General features: G+C 42.3%; 1 protein-coding gene across 3 annotated transcripts in view; it reads left to right on the top strand.

Annotated features, from left to right (window-relative positions):
• LOC116217970 (serine protease FAM111A-like) overlaps window positions 1–18,375 on the top strand; it is a 37,369-nt gene extending 18,994 nt beyond the window's left edge. For all 3 annotated transcript variants that reach the window (XM_031557980.1, XM_042702771.1, XM_031557979.2), the window contains 6 exons: window positions 8,232–8,391; window positions 13,945–14,056; window positions 14,197–14,249; window positions 14,482–14,523; window positions 16,048–16,098; window positions 16,191–18,375. In XM_031557980.1, coding sequence (XP_031413840.1) covers window positions 8,236–8,391; window positions 13,945–14,056; window positions 14,197–14,249; window positions 14,482–14,523; window positions 16,048–16,098; window positions 16,191–17,942 — 2,166 coding nt within the window. In that variant the 5' untranslated portion in view covers window positions 8,232–8,235 and the 3' untranslated portion in view covers window positions 17,943–18,375. The remainder of the gene's footprint in view (window positions 1–8,231; window positions 8,392–13,944; window positions 14,057–14,196; window positions 14,250–14,481; window positions 14,524–16,047; window positions 16,099–16,190) is intronic.
• The last annotated feature ends 1,051 nt before the right edge of the window (window positions 18,376–19,426 follow it).

Here is a 19,426-nt window from a genome sequence, read left to right as displayed (position 1 = left end):
GCACTGACGGTGTCACAACCAGTGAAGGCATGCATGCCAAGCAGGGCATCAGAGACACCACTTTCAACTTTGATGGCCCTGGCATGTTGCAGCTCCATTTTCAAGGAGTATGTGGCTTTGGCAAGCTCACTCATAGTTAGGCGGTCTGGGTACAGAAGTAACCTTCCCTTGTCGTCAGGTAAGATGTGGATGGACCCTGCCAGCTCAGTCTCCAACTTCCGAAGAAGATGTTTCTTGGTCAAGTCTTTGACCTGGCTGAAACCAAGAGAGTCCATTGACACTAGTTCTGACGTCAGGTCTGTCATGGGTATTATCTTTGGATTGGAAAAGAGTTAATTCCTGATATACGCAAGCAGTTCCTCATGGGCATGTTTATCTGCTGCCTCATACTGTGTTTCTGCATTTTCTCCTTGTTCCATTCCATCAGAACTTTCAACCGACTCTCCACGCGTGTATCCACGGTAGCACCTATGATAATGCCCCTCAGCAGCAACAAGTTCTCTACTCATTTGCTGGTTGCAGCTTTTCTGAAACAATCATCAGCACGACTCTGACTACAAAAATTTAGCACAATAGGCTGTTCTGCCCTCTCCTTATTTAGGTCAGAAAATGTATATTGCTTGTATTGTTGTTATGGAAACGAACACAGTATAGTAGGACTTTTACTTTGACATCATTCAAATGTTCGTCTCGTGGGAATGGCAACAGCTGTTAGACAGTTATCTAGAAACCTAGCTAGTTATGTAAGGGATAATGTATTGTACGGAGGTCATTATCCAAAAATAAATCCTGACGGGGCGAATAGCACCCCGACGCGCACATTATCCCGCTTATTATACGGTTAAATGCCAAAAACGATAGAAGACATTCCTCCAACATACCTCTTTTTAATGACTTAGTTGCCGTTTCGTGATTTCAGCTAAGAAATAAATAGTTCTTCAAGCAAATAGAACTTTTAAGTTTCAGGTGTTGCGTAGCAACCCATTACTTGCTGACTTCAAATTACAATAAAGCTGTTACGTTAAATGACCGGACTACTTGCGGAATGATATGAAAGATGTGAATTAGAAGCAAAAAACCCGTTGCCAATGACAGCGGTCAATCAGGAAATATTCACTGGCGAACGTTGGGATGGCCCATTCAAATCAACGGAACTGTTTGGAACATTCTGACGAGCCGTATAATAAGCTATGTTAACACGTAGCGGGAACAGTACATAGGATTTACTTATCCACAACGAAGTGCACCTGTTGGTATTACAAAAGGACCACAAGTAAGACTGAATAAAATGTTATGAATATCTCAGCCTTCACATAAAACGAAAAAAAAAACAGCCTTTGTCACTGTGATCTGTTTTGTCGTCTAACGTCCTGCCAGCGTTTCTGCCGTTCTCATTCTATGCTTATCAATCTGTTTCGCTATCCTTGTTGATTTATTTTATCTGTATAGGTGTTTATGTTGTTCAATTTCATATCGTCCAGTTTCAAGTCATCCATTCTTCTACACTAGCTGCTACCTTATCTTCAATCCGAAAGTAATGTTAAATCTCCATGGCAACAGCTCTCGAGGGTTTGGGAAATAATCGGATTTATTGCTTCCTTCATTATTCACAGCAAAATAAATAATGTTCATTACATTTCATAGGTCTATTACCAGACGCTATGTAAAAAGGGCCATGCACACCTTGCGGAAAATTATAAAAAATTGAAGCCAGATCTATTTCTGAATCTTCAGTGCAGACATGGGCTGCGTTCAATTTCCATGTCTGGTGTAGCCTTTCTCATTGTTTACAACGGATTAGAACTCTGCTAGTGTCTGCGCCGTGTCCGCAGGGCAGAATTTCCGCCCTTGGTGTAGCGGAAGGGAGAATGTTGAAGGAGACGACAATGATTTGTCAAATTTGCGGGAAAGTTGTTAAAATTCAGGGGTGCAAACTCATCAGGGATGAAAAAGGTGACAACGATGCAAACCTCCTAGGAGGGTCCGGGGCATGCTCCCCGGGGAATATATTTTATATATAAGAACATTTTGCACATTTTAAAGTTCAATGCATCAACCTGGTGCACTTTGAAAACTAAATTATGAGGCTAGAAGAACTTTGTGCTGTAGTAAACAATTTTGTGCTCTGGTAACAGTTTAATCATAAACATTCCTGTGTTGAATGTTGCACGGGCACAGGCCAACCCAACCACCTACCCCAATACCCTCCCGACCACCCACTCCAGTCCACTTCACCAAAGCACATTTATGTCACAGATCTCCATCAGGTATTAAGCTAAAAAAGGGTCAACTATTGGAACAGAAAATCAACAGAGGCTGCATCAGGCATGGCCTAGCTTCTCCGTGTTCTTGAAAAACTGTGACAGTGGGAACACATATTCTTCTCCCTTTACATTACTTTGAGTCTAGCTTGTCAGGACAAGGCCCATTTGCACCAAACTCCGGCCTCTAGTTGAGCCACAGTAATGGCATCCTCCTCCTAAAATTCTCTCATTCTGAAAACAAACTGAAGTAGGAGAGTGGTAAGTTTGTTCAGTTGCAGTGAAACGCCCGGCAGTAGAAAACGGGTCAGTGATTCAGATTACATACACATAGGGACGTGCGGTCAGGGTAGGCAGAGCCTCATGAAAAGTAAAAAACAAATAATGATCAAATAAAATAAATATTAATATCTATCTACTGATCTGTGCTTTAAATTACATTTTTGTATGATTCCGATCATTTTTATAATCAAAATCGCTGAATTTGACCATGTCCTGTTCAAACAGTGAGCAACGAGCTGCGCCTCATCTCAGATTGTGCAATCCCTCACACACTGGGTTGAGCGCATGCCTTTTGCTTTCTCATTGTTTGTCATCACTGAAATATTTGTAGACACTTTTATTATATGTCGTTTGTATCCATAGAATAGGTAATGTATTTTACGTATGTGAAGAGCCTCGAAAGTCTTGCTGATCTGTCATAAAACCACAGTGAAAAAGCCCTTAGGGGAGGCAAACCTAACCTGGAAAATGGACTTCCAATCCAGTGAAGTGATAAATACATAATGGGAGACCAATGCCAGAGCTAAAAGATTTGCTTCAAACGATAGGACAGAAGTTGACTTTAGCAGCTAAACTCCGGACCAAACTTGTCTGACGGCCATTTCTTTTATGTAAATGTAAATTTGTCTGCGTTTTCACGCCTAGATTTTTCAAAAGTTACTGAGAAAAAGACACTGTACTATCCCATAACACCGTTACTGTAACCAGCAAAAATGGTTGATGTGATTTGCGAGGCGTCTGTCAGCCAACTGTCTGACTTTAGCACGTTAGCCTACGTTAGATAGCATAACGTTTTTGCAGCGTACCAACGTCACACGTTACCGTAAATGCCATCTTAAAAAGGGCGCTCGAAACCAACGCTTTCACCCGAAAGACATGTCTTGCAATACACCTGTCTATTACGGCATCGAGGCAGCTACCTTCCATTTCGAACAGACGCGAGGACTCGAAATAAAAAGCGTGCCTGTTATGGTGAAATGGGTTGGCCAAACGAACAAGCTTGAAAAAAATATTCATGACAACCCCCCCCCCCCCCCCCCCCTAATTTTCTTTATTGCAGATTTACACGAATCACACAAATGACCTATTTTGGATCAGAAACACAGAATTTCGCCAAAAGGTGACGAGTTTGCACCCCTGAAAATTGCAACGTCGGGCTGAATTTGCGGGGAATCGTTGAATTTGCGTGAATCGGTGCGATCGCAACATCGCAAAATCCTGGAGGGTCTGGATAATGATTAAGGCGACCCATTCAGTAGGTACAATAATCAAGACAATTGTATCAATTTGGTGTTAGCTGATTAACTCATACAGCAATACCCTTTTGTCCACTAGATGGCAGCACACAACCGAAATATGTCCCATCTAGACAGTGGTATAGAAATACAGACCGCCTTCACAGACAATTAGCCATGATTTTCTTTCGTACCAATTCTTGGAAAATCCTCGGGTGTAGGATCTTTCCCTAATAGGTCCTAATTGTTGCCCTTTTTTCAGGTCAGAGCAATGGCCCTTCAAAATTCCTGTGCACGTCCCTGATAATTATTTAATCCGAGGACGTCTGTAGAATTGATGTGAAATGCAATCCCCATCGATTTCTCACATTCAGCCTTTACATGGGTGCACTCCAAACTGGCCTATCTACGACTACTTTTCCGCCATTCTTAAATCTTGTTCTTAGCTTAGAACGAATCCCAGATAAGAAGACATTTATGAATGCCAGAATTGTCCCGGGAACTTCGTGCATCAGGATTTTTTTAATCCATACAATTATTGCATCCATATCGCTATTAGTCATAACTTTGTTTAAAGTTAAATGATTTTACAGAATTACTCTAATTCTATGGTGAGTAGACTGTAATACATTGCATACACAAAATAGGTTGCATTTTTAGGACAACAAGGGCATCCAACTTTTATTTCTCTCTCTGACTTCTTGTAGGGTCCACATTCACATCATTTCAAAGTGAAATTCGGTCTAGATGGCCGTACCAATTTCACCATTGACTGTGATCAACCTTGCACAGTGCTGGAGGCAATAAAATCAATGAAAAGATCGAAGGAGCATATTACCTGTGCCGATGAGAGCATTTTTATTCAGCTGGGTAAAGAGGATAAGGAATGTATTCTTGCAACACATTTCCCTTGTTCTTGTATCAGGGATGGTGAGTCTGTGATCATATTCTGTGATTCAAAAAAGGTCGAAGAGGCTCAAGACCAATTGACAAAACCGATTGACACAATTATGTATCCAAAAGACAAATATGTATTGTTCTACATTGATAAAGAGGGAGGGAAATACACCAAAACAAAAATAATTTTTAGAAATGATAGTGTCAAACAGTTCAAGTATCTGTGTTTACAGAGAGAAGGGGATGACTGTAGAGGAGGCTCTTAAAAGAGATGGACGCATCATTGATGACCTTGGCAACTTCTACCTGTCCGACAATAAGAAACGAGAAGTCATCACTGAATGCACACAAAAGGTTGACAACCTGCACAAGAAAAGTTTCAAGGTCTGTCTTCCACGTGGTAAAGGACAAAAACATGAAACAACTGTGAAAAGGCCAAGGCGGTCAATGTGTAAAAGCCCACCAAGTAATTCACAAAGCAAGTGTGATTCAACACCAGTCTCAGATGCAGTACAACAGAGTGGAATCAGTGTAAAAACAGCACTGGAAATGACAGGGAGCAGTGTCAACACGGAGGAGATTTATGAACGACTGCGTCAGCAGTGTCCAGACCTGAAAAAATTGATGGAGAGTAGATTCCCTGGAGATTCTTATCAGGAAGCACTGAACCTCAGTAGGGAACATTTTGGAAAAATCCTGCAATCTTTTAGTGAAGTTCACAGAGTCAGGAAGCTGCTCAAACTGGGGGAGTCAGTCTGCAAAGTCATTGTAAGGGATGCTTATGAGGGAACAGGCTTTGTGCTGTTTGATGGATTTATCCTGACAAGCGCACATTTAGGTTGAGGTTATGTCAAAGGAAAAGAACTACAGCAGGGTGTAGAAGTGTTTGCTCAATTTGGGTATGAGGATCCTGAGCCAGAAACAAATTACTCTTACTTTACTGGTAAGAAAACATTTGTTAACTTTGATGTCGAGCTAGATTATGCCATACTGGAACTCAACCCTGGGGGCCAGACATTCAACCAACAAACAACCAACGTAAAGGTACCACAAGGGCTCCTGAAAACATTTGGTCCACTGCCGCAGAATGGCGAAGCCTGTATTATTGGTCACCCAACAGGAAAAGTGTAAAAAAAAATGGATCCTACCAGGATCATTGAGGAAAAGGACAGAGAACAGGTTGTGATGGACCATTTACGTAAGTACACAGACCTGAAAGTTTTCAAAGATCTCTGAAATTATCAAAAAAGGCAGGCATTGAAGACATAATGATGAGTGGAACTAAAGATTTAGCGATATACCACACTTTCATGTATCACGGTGCTTCAGGCTCCCCAGTGGTTGATGCTCTTGGCAGAGTTTTTGGTTTGCACACCGCAGGATATGTCTATGGGTTTCCAGACATGCAGAGTGTGATGTATGTGAGTATGCCCAACCTGTGCTTGTTATATTTAAAAAGTTTGTGGATAATCTGAAAAAAGTGGAAATAAGGAGCTGTTGGAAAGAGTTAAGAAGGTTACGGAGGAAAACCTGTACCTAACAGATATATTTACTCAGGGGCCTAGCCAGCAGATCACGAGAGGACAGTGAAGGGAAGTAGGTGTTAAAAGCAGAGACTCCTTAGGCAAGTAGCACACCACATCTGGCTGCAGAGATTGTTATTAAATCATTATACTCCAAGTGAATGAACACTTAGGATTGAACACATTAGACCTTGTTTCTGCAAACTAAGCCTCTGGTTTTGTCCAGACTCACCAAATCCAACTTTGTATTTTGGGTAAAATGCATGTCAAAATGTATGTTTGAGTTTTGCTCAGCCACTGCATTCATAACCATCCGCTGTAAATAATTGTTGTTGCTTTTATAGCATTGATATTGCATTCCAGCCTCACTGTAGAAGCTGTTAGGTGCACTGTAATTACAACCATCTATTGTTAACTTGTTTGTGAAAGCTGTTTGTGAATGTTTTACATTTACATTTAGTAATTTAGCAGACGCTTTTATCCAAAGCGACGTACAAAGGTGAGAACAATCAAGCTACGAGCAATAGAGACTGTGTGTAACAATAAATCCTACTTTACATAAGAAATAATGTGGCATAGTTGTGGTGTACGCCACTGTTTATATTCCGCATTTTGTTTTGTACTGTTTGTGAGCCGACGTGTCTCTGAGAACTTTAGTTATGTAAATAAAAGATCGTATGTTTTGCTATACTTAAACACCAGTCTCCGGTTATCAATTCATATCGACCTCACAGTTTGACGCTGCGAGCAGAGTTATGTTCTTGGCTAAAACAATTTAGGAGCACACAAAGAAATTTAGAAGCACAGTGTTTTTTTTTTTTTTATTGTATTCGTTTATTAAACAAATTTCATGCATATACTGCGCGTGCAAAATCACACATTGGCCTATATGCAAAGGATATCGGCTTTTATATGTTTATATTAGGGCTGTCAATAGATTAAAAATGTTTTACTAATTAATCTCACATTTTGAAATTCATTAATCGTGATTCAAAGTTTGTTTGTTTGTCTTTTTTTTTTTTATTACTTCCAATGAAATATATCTTAATTTCCATACATTGTCAATAAAATGAGCTGTGACACCCAGGTAATCGTCATTGCTGACACGTCCAGTGGTCACCAGTAAGGGTGACGGTGGCAGCTTGCTCGAGGAGCTGAATTTTTTTTTGTGCTCTCTCGCCGTCATACAAGGAATGTATTTGCAAGTTTTACTTGCAAAATGGGTTTGCAAGTTTTTATCATGCAAGGAATTAATGTAATACATAAATGTTAATAAAGTATCAGAAATATACATGATACAACACACCAGTAACCAATTGATATTATGTGTTAATATACCGAAAATGTCAGTAAATCGAGATGGTGCTGCTGACTGTCTCGTCGAAAACCATTCAAACAGGTTACCGGCCATGGGTTTTTTGCAAGCTACTTGAACCAAGTGATCACGTGTCGGCGAGATCAGAGAGTGTCGTAACTCGCTCCCATTTGCATAAAGTTAAGCGCGTCATCATGCTATGTTTACAACGTGCAGTCACGACCCCGTCACTTGCTTTCCATGTGAAATCAATGGTATACTTTACTTCATCGTGCTGTTGTTCCGTGTATTGACAACAGCCCGCCACTCGCGCACTGTGCTCGTAAATAGTTTTTCAAGTTCGCACATACCTATTTTTAGGCGCAAATGCGAGTGAAATACTCGCACTGTAGAGCCCTGCGAAGTATAGAATATATAAAGTGTAGAGACAAGTTGGATTCACGCTGTGGGCTTAGAAGCCGGATTGTAGGCTAGGTTACGGTGTGTTATCTGGGACTGAAAAACAGTGGCGTACAGGGAAGAGTCGGCAACGTAAAGCATTGATCTGGGGCCTGCACAGGAAGATGCAACGTGGACAAGTCAAGCATTAGCCTATGTATTTAAAAAAAAACAAAAAAAAAACATGAAATTGTGGCTTACCAAGCAAATTGATTAGCTAATTTATTTGTAATTTTCTTGCATACCAATTTCATTTTGTTTGTAACTTCCCAAAACACAGGACGATGTCAAACCCTGATGCCCAAGCTGAGATTCAGGCCCTGAAAGAACGAGTACAGGCTGATAAGGATACCATCAACCAATTAAAGGACGTGAATGAGGACTTGCAGGGACAGTTGCAGGACAGGGAAAGCAGTAGACCCTCCAGCCGTGCAAGTGGGGTAAGTGAAAATCTGGCTAATGTTTAAAGCGTGGTGTACCTATCAAGAGAAAAAAGAGGTACATTTTTTTTCGGGAGGCTCTACAACTGTTTTTTATGAATGGCTAGATGAACACCAAGCCTCTCTTAACTATCGCCCATATACTGGGGCAGATAAGGCCTCGTATATTTATGAGCAATTGGGAGGAGAAGCAAAACAAGGAATTCGATAACGGCCGCTATCAGTTCGTAAAGATCCAGAGTGCATTATTAAAATCTTAAAAGAGATCTATGGGCGTCCGCAGTCACTTACCAAACTTCAGCCACATTCTTTTGATCGCCGGCAGAGGGAGGGCGAGACGGTTCGAGAATTTTCTCATGCACTTATGGCCATCATGGAGGAAATTAATCAGTGTCCTGTTAATGTGGCTTGGGCAAGCGAAACAGCGTTACGTGATCAGTTTGCCGAAAACGTGTTTGATCTTGGTCTGCGTAGAGAGCTTAAGAGAGTGACTCGTCAGGACACTAGTATGTCTTTCTTTGATCTTTGGAAAGAAGCCTTGTTCTGGGCAGAAGATTGTGATATTACTGGGGAACGGGGCAGAAGGGTTGCTAACACATGTGGAGTGGAGGCCGAGCCAGTGGACGCAAATGCGGTTACTGCAGTCCGTGGCCCATCATCGGACCCGAGTTTAAGTGAAATTCTAGAAATGCTGCGAAAACAGCAAGCACAATTAGATGACGTGACCCGGAAATCGGCGGGTGCACAAATGACAAATAATAGGTCTGGGGTTAGTCGTTATCGGCAGCAGCCGCGGTTTGATCCATCTGGTCGACCTATAAGTGCCAGGGCGTGGGGCATATTGCAAGAAATTGAGAGAGTAGTGCATGTGAATGAGCAGCAGGAAAACTTCTTCCCCCTGTGGCGCGGGGGCGTGTCACAGGAGGGTCGGGAGTAGGCTCTGATGGTACTTGCCCAGAAGTTTTTGGGTGCTTGGTGGAGCAGAGTCCGGTGGTTGAGGTTAAAATGGGCGGGGCCAGTCTGAATTGCCTTTTAGACACAGGATCAATGGTCGTTTTGGGCCCCAAAAATTGAAGAGTTGTAATTGGCTTGCGTTACGGGCTGCCAATGGGCTCGCCATACCATACCTGGGTTACATCGAGGTTGACATTGAGGTGCTGGGCAAGGTCATCCCAAAACGAGGTGTGTTGGTTGTCAAAGACCCTACTGACACTGTAGCTATTGAACGAAAACAACTGGTGCCAGGGCTTCTTGGGATGAATGTTATAAAATTATGTTATCAGCTGTGGACTTCAAACGATGATCTTGCCCAGGGCCTTGACCCTCCGACTCAGTTGGGCTTTTGCTTTAGACTCACTGGGTGGAGCTCGATGGTTCTCAACGTTCGATCTAGCCAGCGGCTATAATCAGGTCGGGGTGGTGGAGAAATACCGCTCCAAAACTGCTTTCTGCACGCCCTTTGGCCTGTATGAGTTTAATCATACGGCTTTCGGGCTATGCAATGCGCCTGGGACATTTCAAAGATTAATGGAGCGCATTTTGGGAGATCAGCGACATCAGTCTTTATTGTTATATTTAGATGATGTGGTTGTTTTCTCCGCCACCTTTGAACAGCATCTTGCCCGTCTGGAGCTCGCCCTAGCCCGTTTTGCCGATCGGAACTTAAAAGTCAAGCTAAGCAAGTGCTTCTTTTTTAAATCCCAGGTGACCTTCCTAGGGCACGTGATTTCAGCCGATGGGGTGGCCACAGACCCGTGCAGTGGCAGACTGGCCGAGGCCACAGACTGTTCAGGAACTCAGGTCTTTCCTGGGGTTTGCAAGTTTTTATCGTCGCTTTGTGAAGAACTTTGCCAGTATTGCAGCCCCTCTCCACGCACTCTGTACTGGGGAGTACGTAAAGGGTAGGGCCAAATCTTCTACAGCCAGCCTTCAGCAACACTGGAATCCTGAGTGTAAGCATGCTTTCAGAGCATTGCGGGAGAAATTGACTTCGGCCCCTGTCCTGGCGTACGCTGACTTCGGCCAGCCCTTTTTTCTGGAGATCGATGCCAGCTACCAGGGACTAGGAGCAGTCCTGTCTCAGGAGGTCGAGGGGACGAGGCGCCCGGTCGCCTATGCCAGCAGGGGCTTGAGACCTTCAGAACGCAACATGAGCAACTACAGTGCCATGAAGCTCGAGCTGCTCGGCCTCAAGTGGGCGGTTACGGATAAATTCCGTGAGTATCTCTTGGGGTAACAAGTTTGTTGTCTTCACAGACAACAATCCCCTCAGTCATCTCCAAACTGCCAAGCTCGGGGCCTTAGAGCAACGATGGGTGTCAGAGTTGGCTCAGTTTGATTATGAGATTGTCTACCGGCCTGGTCGTTTGAATGCCGGGGCGGATGCACTCTCGAGACAGTATACCAGCAGGCACACCTCAGAAAGCCCGGTGAAGGAGCCCTCTGAAGTGGGTGGAGTGATTTTTTTTTTTTTTTTTTTTTTTAAAACAACATGCCTCAACCTCTTCCCTGTGTATAGCAAAGACTCCCTGACAACTCTGCAGAAGGCCGATGGGGTGATTGGGGAACAGGACAGAAACCAAGTCGGCCAGAGAGCTCCCCAAAACAATCGAACTGCTGAGGCAGTGGGACAGGGTGGTGGACGACGCAGATGTACTGTATCGCGAGAGCCTAGACGGAGGGAAAAGTAAGGCAGCTCATCTTACCCCAAGCATTGCATAAAGAGGTTCTACAACAGATGCATGACGGGCACGGGCACCAGGGAATAGAGAGAACAGTCAAGCTGGTGCGCCGTCGCTTTTATTGGAGAGACACTGCAATTCCTGTGAACGGTGCATTGTGTCTAAAGCACAGCAACCCCGGGTGGTGACCAAGATGGGCAGTCTGTTGGCAGTAAGGCCGCTAGAAGTGGTGGCGATGGGCGAGAAAATGTCCTTGTTTTTACAGATGTTTTTACAAAGTTCACCGTTGCAGTACCCACAAATGACCAGTGGGCGTTGACCGTAGCCAAATGCTTTGTCAAGCACTGGATGGAGTGCCAAAATGGAGTGGAGTGGAGTGGAGTGCCAAAGCGCATACACTCTGATCAGGGAAAGTGTTTTGAGGCAGAGGTCGTCCAGTCATTGTGGCAGTTGTATGGGCATGAAGAAAAGCAGAACCACCCCCATCATCCCCAGGGGAATGGGCAGTGCGAAAGGTTCAATAGAACGCTGCACGATCTCCTTCGCACCCTTCCCCCGGAGAAGAAGAGGAGGTGGGCGCAATATCTGCCAGAGGTGGTTTTTGCCTATAATACAACTGAACACCAGAGTACTGGGTACACACCCTACTTTCTCCTTTTTGGCCGTGGCCCTGGGGTTCCACTTGATGTAGCCCTTGGTGGTAGTGATGTTGATACCCAGGTGGAGTTGAGTGAGTAGGTGGAGTCACACCAGACACGGCTGCAAGCAGCATACCAGCAAGCAGGGGAGAGGTTAAATAGGGCAGCGGAGTCAAGAAGCCGACAAAAAGGCCCTCCAACAACAAACCGTGTTCTCCATCCTGGTCAGTTGGTGTATGTGCGGAATAGACAGTTTGCCGGTAGGCACAAGATCCAAGACATGTGGCTTTCAGTGCCACACAGAGTGTTGGCAAGGGCTGGCCCAGATAAGCCTGTCTATTCTGTGGTCCCAGTGGATGCCTCCAAGTCCCCTAGGAACGTTCACTGCACAGAGTTGCGACTGTGTGGTCCTGGGGTGCAGCAGGAGTGGACAGAGCAGATGTCGGAGAGTGGGAGTGAAGAGGAGGCACCTGGGGGCTGGATGAGGGTGCGGCCAGGCAGCTCTCATGCTGGCAGTCCATGCCCTGGTCAGAGCCTCCCAGTGCAGGCTGGTCAGTCAGAAGAAGAAGTTTGGTCAATGACGGATGAAGAGGGAGATGAGCTGTCAGAGTCACCTGAACCCAGATCTATGAAAAGACCCGGAGTAATGCTGGGCAGCACCCAAACCCTTTCAATCTTCCGCAGTCAGCGGTCAGCCACCGGGGTAGGGGTAGGGGGTAAGCGAAGTGGTTCAGGGGGTACGCGGGGAGCAAATTTCCGCGAAAACGGAAAACTGACGGAATTCGCAGAATTTACCCTTTGAAACAGAATTGAAACTTTCAGACGGAAACATCATTCTCTGCATCAAAATCGCCCAAATTCCCCTGTATTTTGCCCTGCAAGGCTGAATTTCTTTCTAATAAACACAACAACGATCGCAACGGTGAACAAGCATTAATTAAAAAACAAAACCACTGAGAAAATGTCACGTCTGTGCTGAACTCCGCTCAGGCCACTCCCCCCTGTTCAACGGTTGACACACACACCTCCGCTGCAGCTTGTAAAATTAGTTCGCTCATCTTCCCAATCGCCTGCAAATATTTTTTTTTTAGTCTTCTGTTCTGTTGATGGCTGGCAAACAACAACCTTCGAAGGTTTGGGTCACTTGTGGCACATATTATTCACTCATTTTAAGCCATCAATCTACCTCAGGGTGAACAAAATGAGCCAAAACGGAATAGAAAAGGAAAATGTATGTTTTTTCAACGGGGGGGGGGGGGGGGGTACGTAGCTGGAGATTGAATGTCTGAAGGGGTACGGGACTGTAAAAAGTTTGGGGACCACTGCCTTAGGACATGGCTGTTGAGTAAAGTTGGGAGAGCGAATCAGTGGGCCACTGATTTTATTTGTTTGGCGGGGTGAGTCTTTGTTTGTACTGTTTGTGAGCCGACGTGTCTCTGAGAACTTTAGTTATGTAAATAAAAGATTGTATGTTTTGCTATACTTAAACACCAGTCTCCAGTTATCAGTTCATATCGACCTCACAATAAAAAGTGCAGGAATGTACAGTAACTACTGTTTTAGGCTTTGATACCTATTTACTTTCAATCTCTTGCTGTTTTAACTTTGCATTACATTACAATTAACTTTTTTTGGTTCTCCACACCCACTGCCGAAATCTCCCGGATTTTGCTACTCAAATGTGGGCAGGTATGGTCTGGGGCGATTTTCATTTGGCCAAAAATCGCACCAAAAAGGGACGGGACCATTTGAACCACGACTTTAGCCTGATTGGACAATGACATTCAGAGGCAGATCAAACGGTCTAGTGTTAGAACCGGACAGAAGAAAAAAAATCTCCTTCTCCCGTTTGGCAGTGCGTCGCCCAAATCGCCCTTATGGACAAACCGCCCCTGTCTGTAAGAGATACTTTCGTAAAATTGGTCTGGGCCAGTAAACAACTTTAGTAAGGTATACCTTTCAAGTCTTCGTAAAACGCTAAGAAAAAGTGAGATTTAAGTTGTAGCAATAAATAACAAACGAACAATCGTCATCAAGTTATATGAAATGAATTAAAATCTTCATAAATCCAGGCTCAGTTTGCCATATTTAGCCTAAAGATCAGGCAGCTAGCTTGCCTACCAGACAACCAGCCCGTTATTCACATGCTATTTGTTTTTGGTAGAAAAGTAATGCATCACATGAGTTATTTCATTCAAAATGGTTAAATGCCTAAATCCTATCATTGTTTGTAGAGTGCGGTAGAAGCTAGAATGCCTACGACAAAGACGAGGATTCCAGAGGGAGAGAATCAGCGAAAGGGGAGCACATCTTTGCAGAGTTGTGTACAAAGAAGAAAACCAGCAGGTGAGACAGAGACATTGCATTGTGATAAAGATTAATTATTGTTCTTCTTCAACTCTGGAAAGCCAAAAATGTCCAGGTTTTCCTGCTTTGTAGACAACTGATTTTAAATAAATAATTTTAAATTTGACATCTCTTTTCAGAAATGTCCACCCCAGCTAGAGAGCCAGTGATGCAGGCAGCAGGTGCCTCCCAGGTATGTGCACTCTTTTGTTCCTCTTTAAAGGTAGAAGCGTATGTCTGATTGATGAAACATGCACACCCCAATGATTTGTTCTGACCCAGATGAAAAAGTGCATCAGGATTGTTTTAATCCATACATTTATTGCATCCATATCGCTATTAGTCATAACTTTAAACAAAGTTAAATGATTTTACATCATTCTACAACCTCATTAGGAAATATAAATCTTTTTCTCATTTTGCAGACTACACCGAAAGTGAAGGAGGAGAATGGCTCCAAGTCTATAGTGAGTAGACTGTGATACTCTACATCAGACCTGGGCAAAGTGCGGCCCAAGCCCATTTGCGGCCTGTTGGCTGTCCCTGGCGGCCCGCGGTGGTCAATTGTAAATTAGGAATCAAACGTAAATACCTGTACTTATTATAGGGCTCTTCAGAATGTTCCAAAAAGTTCTGTTGATTTGAATGGGCCATCCCAACGTTCGCAGGTCTGTAATTTCTTTATATTCACTGCTGCGAAAAATGTATGACTGCTGTCATTGGCAACAGGTTTGGTGCTTCTAATTCACATCTTTCATATCATTCCGCAACGCAAGTAGTCCGGTCATTTAACGTAACTGAAAGTCATTGAAACTTGAAGTCAGAAGGTGGGTTGCTTCGCATTTGCATGAAGAACTAAACTGCAACAAAATCATTAAAAAGAGGTATTTTGGAGAAATGTCTTCTATTGTTTTGGCAAGTAACCGTATAATAAGCGGGATATTTTTTTATTTCCGTAGGCCTGTGACCATTTGCGCTAATTAAAATTAATATTACTATTAATTTGTATACTTATACTATTGCATTGCAAGCTTGCTCTCGTGTGTGTGTGTGTGTGTGTGTGTGTGTGTGTGTGTGTGTGTGTGTGTGTGTGTGCCATGTGTATTGATCGTCTGGCAACACCTTTAATACTGCAAAAAACATTCTCATTTTAAAAATCGTTTTGGTGAATGTTGATTAAATGTTGATTAAATAATGTTAGCGTTTTTACAATGCCTGCACCAAAACATTTTGATAGCCTAAATGTAACATCTACTCTTACCAGTAGCAGTTAATCAAAACCATACAATTTAATGTTTTTTTTATAAAGAGATACAACTTATATTGAGCAGAATTGAGTTCAGCCTATTGGTCTGGCCCTCCACAACAGTCCAACTATCTCAAGTGGCCCCTTGGGGAAATTAATTGCACACCCCTGCTCTACATGCACAAAATACAAGGGCATCCAACTTTAAAATAGATAAAAACCTGAACCAATTACCTACATATTAAAGTGTATTTCAGAAATAACAAATGCATTGCATGTACTTCTCATTAGGTAATTTTGTTCATTAAGGCATTATTTTGAAATCCTTTCAGGAAACTTAGAAATCCAGTGCATGGTCACGCAGTTGCTTCGACGGACTCGTTTACATTTAAGGTTCTCCGACGGTTGTGAGTGTTGCAAAGCAATAAAAAAAAAAAAAAGATGGTGGTCGTATTTGTACATAAAAGTTGTCTGTTTGAGTTTTTTTTTTGCTTAGAGTTTTTAAAAGTTACAGAGAAATAGACACTGTGCAATGTTGAAACCCCGTTATTGTAACTACAACATGTGCAAGGTGTCACACCCCAATGAGTTGTTCTGACCCAGATGAAAATCAAAGTGCATCAGGATTGTTTTAATCCATACATTTATTGCATCCATATCGCTATTAGTCATAACTTTAAACAAAGTTAAATGATTTTACATCATTGTACAACATAATTAGTAAACCTTTTTTCTCCTTTTGTAGACTACACCTAGTCCAGGGAAAGTGAAGGAGGAGAATGACTCCACTTCTTTGGTGAGTAGACTGTGATACACTGCATACACAAAGCACGTTGCATTTTAAGTACACCAAGGGCATCCAACTTGTTTTTCTCTGATTTCTTGCAGAGTCAACATTCATATAATTTCGTAGCAAAATTTGGTCTACATGGCGATGAATACCACACCATTCACTGTGATCAACCTTGCACAGTGCTGGAGGCAATACAATCAAATGAAACATTGCAGGAGATGATGATTAATTGTGCCGATGAGAACGTTATTATTCAGCTGGGTAAAGAGGATAAGGAATGTATTGTTGCAACACATTTCCCTTGTTCTTGTATCGAGGATGGTACGTTTCTGTCCATAGTCTGTGATTCAGTAAAGGTCGAAGAAACTCAAGGCCAATTGACAAAACCGATTGAAAAAAAAATATATCCAAAAGACAAATATGTAATCTTCTACATTGATAGAGAGGGAGGGCAAAACACCAAAAAAAAGATTTTTTTTATAAATGATCGTGTCAAACAGTTCAAGTATCTCTGTGTTTACGGAAAGAAGGGGATGACTGTAAAGGAGGTTCTTAAAAGAGATGGACGCTTCATTGATGACCTTGGTAACTTCCACCTGTCTGACAATGAGAATCCAAAACTCCGCACTGTATGCACACAAAAGGTTGGCAACCTGCACCAGAAAAAATTCAAGATATGTCTTCCACGTCGTAAAGGAAAAAAACATGAAACACCTGTGAAAAGGCAGAGGCTGTCATCGCTGAAAACACCAGTCTCAGATGTAGTACATCAGAGTGGAATGAGTGTAAAAACAGCACTGGAAAAGATAGGGAGCAGCGGCAACACTGAGGAGATTTATGAACGACTGCGTCAGCAGTTTCCAGAACTGAGAAAATTGATGGAGAGTAGATTCCCTGGTGATTCTTATCAGAAAGCACTGAACCTCAGGAAGGAAAACTTTGGAAAAATCCTGCAATCTTTTAGTGACGTTCACAGAGTCAGGAAGGTGCTCGAACTGGGCGAGTCAGTTTGCAAAGTCATTGTAAAGTATGTTTCTGATGGAACAGGCTTTGTGCTGTTTGATAGTTTTATCCTGACTAACTTACATTTATTTAAAGGTTATGTCGAAGGAGGAAAACTACAGGAGGATGTACAAGTTTTTGCTCGATTTGGGTATGGTGATCCTGAGCTAGAAACAAATTACTCTGACTTTACTGCCAAGAAAACATTTGTTGACTTTGATGTCGAGTTTGATTATGCCATACTGGAACTCAACCCTGAGGGGGAGAAATCCAACCACCAAACAACCAAGGTAAAGGTACCACAAGGGCTCCTGAGGACAGTTGGTCCACTACCTCAGAATGGCGAAGCCTGTATTATTGGTCACCCAGAAGGAAAAGTGAAAACAATGGATCCTACATGGATCATTGAGATAGATAACAGAGGAAAGGCTGTTGAGGACCATTTACAAAAGTACAAAGACCACCCCATCATCATTGTTGAAACGATCCAACAAATGATCAGTGATCAAGGCATTGATGACATAATGATAAGTGGAAGTAAAGATGTAGCGACCTACCACACTTTCATGTATCACGGTGCTTCAGGCTCCCCGGTGGTTGATGCCCTTGGCAGAGTTTTTGGTTTGCACTCCGCAGGATTTGCCTATGAGTATCCAGACAAGAGTAAGCAGAGTGTGATTGAGTATGCCTACCCTGTGCTTGCTATATTTAAAAAGTTTGTGGATAATTTGAGAGAAAGTGGAAATATGGAGCTGTTGGAAAGAGTTAAGAAGGTGGCAGAGGAAAACCCGTACCTAACAGACATAATAACTCAGGTTCTTAGCCAGCCGATCACGAGAGTATAGTGAAGGGAAGTAGGTGTTCAGAGCAAAGGCTCCTTAGGCAAGTAGCACACCACATCTGGCTGCAGAGATTGTTAATAAGTCATTAAACTCCAAGTGAATGAACACTTAGGATTGAACATATTAGACCTTTTTCTTCCAAAACTGAGCCTCCTGTTTTGTTCAGACCCACCAAATCCAACTTCTATGTTTGATCTTTGCTCAGCCACTGCATTCATAACCATCCACTTTAAATCATTTGTGTTGCTTTTATAACATTGATATTGCATTCCAGCCTCACTCTAAAAGCTGTTAGGTGCACTGTTGCTACAACCATCTACTGTTAACCTGTTTGTGAAAGCTGCAATTTCATAATCGAGTGTTTTACATTTACATTTAGTCATTTAGCAGACGCTTTTATCCAAAGCGTGAACAAATGAGAGAACAATCAAGCTATGAGCAGTAGAGACCTAGTGTAACAATAAATACTACTTTACATAAGAAATAAAAAGTCCAGGAATGTAACTACTGTTGTAGGCTTTGCTTCCTATTTACTTCCAATCTCTTGCTGTATTATCTTTGCATTACATTACAATTCACTTTAGAAGCTGTTAGGTGCACTGTAATTACAACCATCTACTGTTAACCTGTTTGTGAAAGCTGCAATTTCATAATTTAGGCTTTGATACCTATTTACTTTCAATCTCTTGCTGTATTATCTTTGCATTACATTACAATTAACGTTTTTTGGTTCTCCACACTTTCCTGTCATTGATGTTTTTGTTTTCATTTAGGCTCACTTTACTGTATGTTACTGTTCCCCCATTTAGTCTAAACAAGGGACTGCAACACCGTCTCCACAAAATATTTATGTGTGCTGTAATTACGTTTTTCTGTCTATCCTTATACCACATAGAATGGCATTTTATATATTTTTCCATACTCTGCAAAGAATGTCGGAAAATCAGTAAGGATGATGTGGCCTTCTTTAATGAATCTCATGAATTTATTGACATTTATATATTATTTGTCACTACTTAAGCCGCACTTCACCTGTGTCAATAAAGAATGCTGCTTCTGACGTCCGCTTCTTGTTATTTTCACATCAGACACGATTTTAGCATTTCACTATGTGATGTGTGAACTTGAAGTGTGTTTTCATAGTAAATATATATATATATATAGTAATAATTATTATGAGAGAAACAACACAACTAAGATAACATTTTTAGTGTGTGTGTGGGGAGGGGGGGACTTTGCTCGTTGGCCATTGATGAAATTAGGGCCCATGATTTTGTATACAGAACACATTCTGTGCTACAACAGAAATTAATTTATTACGAAATTAACAGTGATGCCTTTTGTCCATGACAAACACAAACACATTAGGATTCTGTCCATGAAATATTGAACAGAGCATATTCTTTCATGGACCAAAGGCTGAATACACTTACATTTAAATTCAATTGAAATAAGCTCATTTTTACAGACAAAACTAATTCTGTCGA

Source organism: Clupea harengus, chromosome 20 (assembly GCF_900700415.2).
Source record: "Clupea harengus chromosome 20, Ch_v2.0.2, whole genome shotgun sequence".
NCBI classification, from domain to species: domain Eukaryota; kingdom Metazoa; phylum Chordata; class Actinopteri; order Clupeiformes; family Clupeidae; genus Clupea; species Clupea harengus.
This window is presented reverse-complemented; position numbering and strand designations above follow the sequence as displayed.